Source organism: Manduca sexta, unplaced genomic scaffold, assembly GCF_014839805.1.
Source record: "Manduca sexta isolate Smith_Timp_Sample1 unplaced genomic scaffold, JHU_Msex_v1.0 HiC_scaffold_63, whole genome shotgun sequence".
Taxonomy (NCBI): Eukaryota; Metazoa; Arthropoda; class Insecta; order Lepidoptera; family Sphingidae; genus Manduca; species Manduca sexta.
This window is the reverse complement of record NW_023595440.1, coordinates 721,682-728,755: the sequence shown is the minus strand read 5'-3', so window position 1 is coordinate 728,755 and position 7,074 is coordinate 721,682. Positions and strand designations below refer to the sequence as shown.

Below are 7,074 nucleotides of genomic sequence, written 5' to 3'. Positions count from 1 at the left end.
CTACTCTTATTGATTTCAATAATCGTTCATTTACTCACTCATTCGCTCCCTCACTATTTTAGCTCACTAACTTTATCAACTTTTCTATCTTTCTCCTTTCTATCTTTTCACAGAGCTACTCTTATTGATTTCAATAATCGTTCATTTACTCACTCATTCGCTCCCTCACTAACTTTATCAACATCACTTATTTTCGCAACTCACTAAAACCCTTTCAGTAGAGGCCCGTGGCCAGTAGTGGTCAGTGTGTAATGTGAGTGCGGTGTTGTGGTGTTGTTGCAGAGCTGGTGCGCGGAGGCGGCGGAGCGGCTCGCGCTGGAGGTGTGCGCGCACGCAGACCTGCGCGAGGCACTCGTCAGCGCCGCTAATGATGGTGAGAGATCTAGATTGATTGAATAATGTAAATATTTAGTGTGTGATACGTTAGTACGAGAATGAGTAAGATCGAGTGTGTGTGCTGGATTGAATTATTTGTTTATTTTATAAATTTTATAATCACTACATAGTATAAAACAAAGTCGCTTTCTCTGTCCCTATGTGTGCTTAAATCTTTAAAAATACGCAATGGATTTCGATGCGGTTTTTTAATAGATAGAGTGCTTCAAGAGGAAGGTTTATATGTATAATAATAACATCCATTAAATAGTCAGCATTGCACCCGTGCGAAGCCGGGGCGGGTCGCTAGTGTAAGAATAATTCAAAAGGAATATTGTTGAAAGAACTAGAAAATGATTTATCATGATATCTATTGCATGGTGTCTACTACATTCGTTTCATGTTGTTGAGGTTGAGTTGAAGTCAAAGACGATCACTTAGCAATCTCTTTATTTGAGTTCACAAAAGCTGATCGTCCAAAATAATTTAAATGTATGTAATGTTGATTGCACGACTGCGTTAGGTGAATTGATACGCATAAATTGATATAATGAAAATGACGTAGTAACGTGAAATGGTGACTCGCCCGTGCAACTACAGATACACGGCGAGGTACCTTACATCTATATCGAGTTAATTTCAATTGCTAAGCGAACGACTTGGGTGATGTAACTAACTTGAAGTTGGCCGTGTCTGAGCGGACGTAAGTTTTGCTACAATCACTGTGTTATAATTCACTATGAGTGTTTAATTAGTGAGCGAGTGAGCATGTGTATGCCAGAATCACTTGAACGATATTGAACAGAATTCACATTGCTGCACATGCACATGCACATTATTATGCTATGAATGGGTTTTTTTGTATCTCATCGTATCGATGTGTTGTGCTGGATGTGCGATGAATTTGATGAGTTAGTTAATGAGCTAGTGAGCTCGAGAGTGAGTGTATGAGTTAACTAGTGAGTTCGTGAGTGAGTGAATGAGTTAGCTAGTGAGCTCGTGAGTGAGTGTATGAGTTTGTTAGTGAGCCCGTGAGTGAGTGAATGAGTTAGCTAGCTGAGCTAGGGAGTAAGTTTGTTAGTGAGCCCGTGAGTGAGTGAATGAGTTAGCTAGTGAGCTCGGGAGTAAGTTTGTTAGTGAGCCCGTGAGTGAGTGAATGAGTTAGCTAGTGAGCTCGGGAGTAAGTTTGTTAGTGAGCTCGTGAGTGAGTGTATGAGTTAGCTAGTGAGCTCGGGAGTTAGTTTGTTAGTGAGCCCGTGAGTGAGTGAATGAGTTAGCTAGTGAGCTCGGGAGTAAGTTTGTTAGTGAGCTCGTGAGTGAGTGTATGAGTTAGCTAGTGAGCTCGGGAGTTAACAAGCGAGGTGGTGAGTGCGCGAGCCTGTAGTGACGGCGGTCGTTGTGTGTCAGGGTGCGCGCTGTCGGCGCAGGTGTGCGCGCTGCGGGCGCGGTGCCGCCGCCTGCGCGCCGACCGCGCCGTGCTCGCCTGCGCGCTCGACCGCGCCGTGGACACCGCGCACAGGTACTGTGCACACTGAGATATTACGTGTCGATTTGTTATGAGGCTATTTTTATAAGAAATTTTAATAAAAAGATGAACTTAGACACTGTAAAATTACTTAAAAGTTATTTTTAATTTTAAATAAAATAACTTATGATATAAAAATGTGTAAAATTATACAAAATTATGTGGGTTGTGTTTTTGCATTCTTTTAGATGAAAATTACTTTATACGTGAACAATGTACATTCACAAGTGACCATTTATCGTCTCCATAAATAAAAATAATATAGCAATATTTGAAAAGCCATTCCTCTAAGCCCTGTTGATTATGATACAAAATCAATATTCCCAAACCGGAATGAATAAGGTTTATTATCCCGTGTGGCAGGCTGTCGACGTGTTGCGCGGCGCACGAGGCGTCGTCGGTGTCGCTGTGTCTCGCGCTGCGCGCCGCCGACCGCGCGCTCGAGGCGTACGACGTGCTGCTCGCGCTCGCCGAGACCGACCAGCGACACGCGCAGGTACCGGGGGCACGTGCTGGTACTTGCTGACGGGAAAGAGAAACATGTTTTTTTAAATTTGTAGGTCTCCGAATTTTTGTTGACATTTTCCATACATTGCTGGTTTAATTTTTTCTATTCATACTGTTTTTTGGTCGCCCGTGTCACTATTTCTCTATGTTTTACATGTTAATTTTTGTTTTCTGTTATTCCAGCGTGCGTCGGCGGAGCTAGTGGCGCGGCAGTTGCTGGCGCGGCTGGACGCGGAGCAGGTCGCGACCATCGGTGAACCACTCCTGTCTCCGGGACCCTGGCTCCAACACGACACTCAGTATGTATACAGGAAGCTATAGTATTACAAAACAAAAAACTTGTTTTTGTAATTTACTTTTGTATTTAATTATGGACAGTGTTTGCTGTTTAAAAGTAATTGATTTATTATTAATGAACGATGTATGTTCCAGTATTACGCAACGCAATTTTTGAAGGTTTTTGACCCCTCACCTCCCTATGTAACGCGCTGTTAAACTTTTTCCTGAACGCCCCCGGCCCCCCCTCAGAAAGTAATGTAATTCTAAAATTATATATTTTTTTCGCCATGTACCGGAAATTCCCTAAAATACCTTTGTTATTGTTTTAATATAAAAAAAACAATGTTACTGAACGAAGGGTATACAAAGCCAACGAAATTAAAACTTCAATTTCGGAACGTCTAAGACAATTAAATAAAAAAATATTCACAAATACTTATAGTTTCTAATTCTTGTAAACCATAGCGCGATCTATATTTGAACTAGCGCCATCTATTGGCGGAAAGAAAATTAAATTTTAATTTATTTTATAATCAATTTGAACAGTTACATAACGCTTTATATAAAAATCCCCTCCCGCCCCTACAACGCATCGTAACTTTATACATGACCCCCTCTCCAAATAGTGTTACGTAATACTTGACCGGCCCGTAACACAGCCGTGTGTGTCAGGGCGGGCGGCGCGGAGGGCGCGGAGGGCGCGCGGTGGAGCGCGGAGAGCGAGAACGCGGCTGCGCGCGCACGCGGCGCGGCTGAAGGCGGACACGGTGGCGCTGCGCGACACGCAGCCGCCGCCGCATCTCTTCACGTACCACGGTGACGCACTTGTTATCTAACCTCGCTTACGTTTCATTTAACTCAAACTAATTTCATTCATATCGAATGCCGATCTCTGTTGAGATTAGCCGCCGTGGCCGAAATTAGCATATTAAATCATAGTGATAAAAGGACGTCTACCATAAGTTCTCGTATAAAAACTTTTTAGTTTTCTGATAAGAAAAACCTTTTTCTTAGACAAAAACTATTGTTTTTAAGTTTTCTTAGAAAAAATTTTTTAAAAAAATAATGTCAAAATAAAACAAATAATACTAGGATTTCTGTGTGCTAAATATACGAGCTAATTAATAAAAAAAAGCATATCGCTATGTCTGTTTGTAGACGGGTCCGAGGAGCCGCTGCCGGAGCCGACGGGCGCGTTCAGTATGGCCGCCATGGAGGACGCCGTCGACATGCAGGTAACCAACTCATACACACGTCACGTTTCCTACTTATATATAAAAAAGTTTTTCTGAAGGCGCTTATCTCAAAAAAAAAAGAAAAAAAAAATTTTTTTTTTTCATAGCAATTTATCTCACTCCTGCGTGCTAAAAAATATAAAACGGGAGTTTTATCCCGGAAAAACCTTATTAACATGGGCAGGGACGCAGGCAAAAAGCCAGACAAATCGTCAAAATTATTGCGCACACATTTATTCTGTTAAAGTCGTTGCCATTAGGACAGAAACACACGCACGGTTTTATGTCCAATAAAAAATGTCTAAGCGACTTTATTTAAATAATAATTATTTTTTATATACGATGTCGGTTAGAACAAGCCTATTTTTAGTTACTGATAGTGTTTAAATCTAAGTATATTATGTAAGTAGGTATGCAATGAACACACTTGTAGCATCGTCGTCAGTGGCGAAGGGTTCATACAACCAGATTCCTGCTGGCTTCCTTTCCTAATTCATATATCTAATTATCATTAGAACGATTTAGTTACCGTATTTATAGATATGAGTATTGGTGGTAGGTCTCTCATATGTGAGAATCCGCCTGGGTAGATACCGCCGCCATGTCTATTTCTGTGAAGCAGTGTGTAGTCACTGTTGTGTTCCGGTTTGAACATTGTAGTCTCAGGAAGGCGAGGGCAGTGGAATACCAAATATTTTGTAATTCAAGGTGTTGGTGTTTCTACTGTTTATGGGCGGTCGTATCGCTTAAAATCAGGCGAACGGTATGCTCGTCTCATCGTTCAAAGCAATAAGAAAAAGCGTATGTTGGGTAGGATTCCCTTTTGAAAAATTTCACACTTCGCTACTGACTGCTGTAGAAGTAAAAGTAAAATTTGTATTGAAATGTTTTGTTTAGTTTGTTGGATAAGGTGCTAATGTGAGTCGGTGTGGTGTCGGCAGGAGGCGCTGTGCTCGCTGGAGGCGCTGGCGCAGACTCGCGCGCTGCACGCCGCCGCACAGGTATGCGCACGCGCACACACACGCACCATACCCTTTCATTACCATGACATACTCCTGCTATACATTACTGTCGAATTATTTAGCATTAGCATTAATTGTTAGCATGCTAAACATCATTTAGCATTTAATACATTAAATACAGTTGCTAAATTTCGTGAAGTGCTAATCATTATTATCTAAGGACGGAGCATTGTTGTCATAACAAGTCTGTTTCTCAGGTTTTTTATGTGACAGGCAACTAGATTCAAGTTGTATCTCAATATTAGCTAATCACAACGGCCCTATGTCTACGCACTGCGAAGGCTGCCATGCCGTCAGCTCTGAGAAACAGACTTGTTATCACAGCTCCGTCCTTAGATAAATAACGTCTATGAATACGGGCGTAACTTTTTGCCTGCAATTAATGTTCTGTGTTTTGATAAAGATGACGATTTGTCATATGACGTCACAAAACTTATGACTCCTAGGCCCCTTGTCGCTTGTTACATTTAGTTGACTCTCCGCTCCTTTTAAAGTGTGACGTTATTTTTTTTAAAACTGTGATGCCCGTACGACTTTGTAAACCACTCCGTTATTCAATTTTAAGCAAGTTTTGTTTTTTTTTTTTTCATTTTATTTTCGTTTTATTTTATTCCTTTTAATATATAAGTTATTGAGATTCGTTGTGCCATCTAAACACAAATTGTATTCTCGTACTAAGACTACTAAGTAATCAAAGTAAAATAGTTCGCAAACACATTGCTCTACTGTTTTATTTTATTTATTAAATTTTTCTTTGCATATTATGTATTTTGCAGTAATAAACAATTATTCATATTTTTTTTCCATTATTGGATGTGCCTTAATTACATACCTCATTGTACTAAGCACCGTTGGTATGTTGTAGGAGTCTCCGCGCGGGCGGCGCCGGCGCGCGCGGCACTGGCTCGCGCCCGCCGCCGAGACCGAGCTGTGAGCGCGCCGGACACAACCGACATGTACGGGAATGTCGTAAGCGACATCCACACAGTATGGGCCTGCACTCCGAAAATTAAAAAAATGCGAGTGTGTACTTATGTCGCACGTAAGAAGTTATACTTAATGATTTCTTATGTTTACGCGAATGTTAGACATTGAAATTAAACTAATTTTCCGGATTCTATTGTGGTTTTTTGTTTTTTTATTTTTCTCCCGACGTTTCGAAGACTTTGCAGCCTTCAATGTCACGGGGGGGACACGGGGGGTCAGTCCCCGATAGAATCCGGAAAATTAGTTAATTTTAAGAAGTTATACTTCTTTGGCGTAAGATAAAAATCTTTCTAAAAAATTTTGTCATAACCGACATCCACATAGCCTGCATTCGGGAGATAGGGCTGAAAATTATAAAAATACGTGTGTGTACTTATTCACGCATGTAAGAAGTTATACTTCTTTGGCGTAAGATAAAAATCTTCCTTAATGTTTTTTCCTTTGCGTTATCAAATGTAGAGAAAACGACACTAATAAAAGAGAAATGGTATTTAATACTTTAAAAGAAAGTTTTATTATAACGCATTATCTGATTAAATTTTATTTAAATATAAAAAAAAAATTCTTACTTTCAAAATTTGTATTTGTATGTATTTATTAATTCATTTGTACACTTATTACATATTAAATAATAATGTAATAATTTAACTAATGATTAGCTAATTTCATGGTGTCGGTTGTTCGTGTTGCGCGCACGCATCGTAATAATTTACTCTCATAACGCTAAAGGAAGTATAACTTCAATAACATAATCCGACCGAATAAGGGGCTTAACACACCGAGCTATACTTGGACATCGAGGGAATGTGCTAAGCGACATAATATAGGGGATCGTCCATTAATCACGCGAAGTTCGAAGGGGAAAGGTTCGGAAATAAAATCACGAAATATCACAAGTAGTTTAATGAGATATTACGTGTTTTTTTCGTTAATCGCGCGATTTACTCTAAATATTTAAATATATTTACCAAAAAAATAACGTGTGATTTTGGATAGGAGTGGGAGGGGTGGTCTAAAACCTCACCACAGATCACCAGAGGGGGGTAGGGCGGTTAAACACTAAACATCACGTGATTAATGGACGATCCCCTACATAGTGAGTGTATTGGAAAGGGTTAATAGAAGGAAAAGAAATATTCATGAC

At 40.2% G+C, this 7,074-nt stretch overlaps 1 protein-coding gene across 1 annotated transcript; it reads left to right on the top strand.

Moving 5' to 3' along the window:
• Window positions 1-282: 282 nt before the first annotated feature.
• LOC119193521 lies at window positions 283-6,777 on the top strand (the record flags this gene model as incomplete). The annotated part of the gene is made up of 8 exons (XM_037447137.1): window positions 283-373; window positions 1,783-1,894; window positions 2,264-2,396; window positions 2,591-2,706; window positions 3,359-3,502; window positions 3,845-3,921; window positions 4,863-4,922; window positions 5,809-6,777. Coding segments are annotated over 8 exons (963 nt in total), but the record flags the coding sequence as incomplete, so codon positions are not given.
• Between the last annotated feature and the right edge of the window lie 297 nt (window positions 6,778-7,074).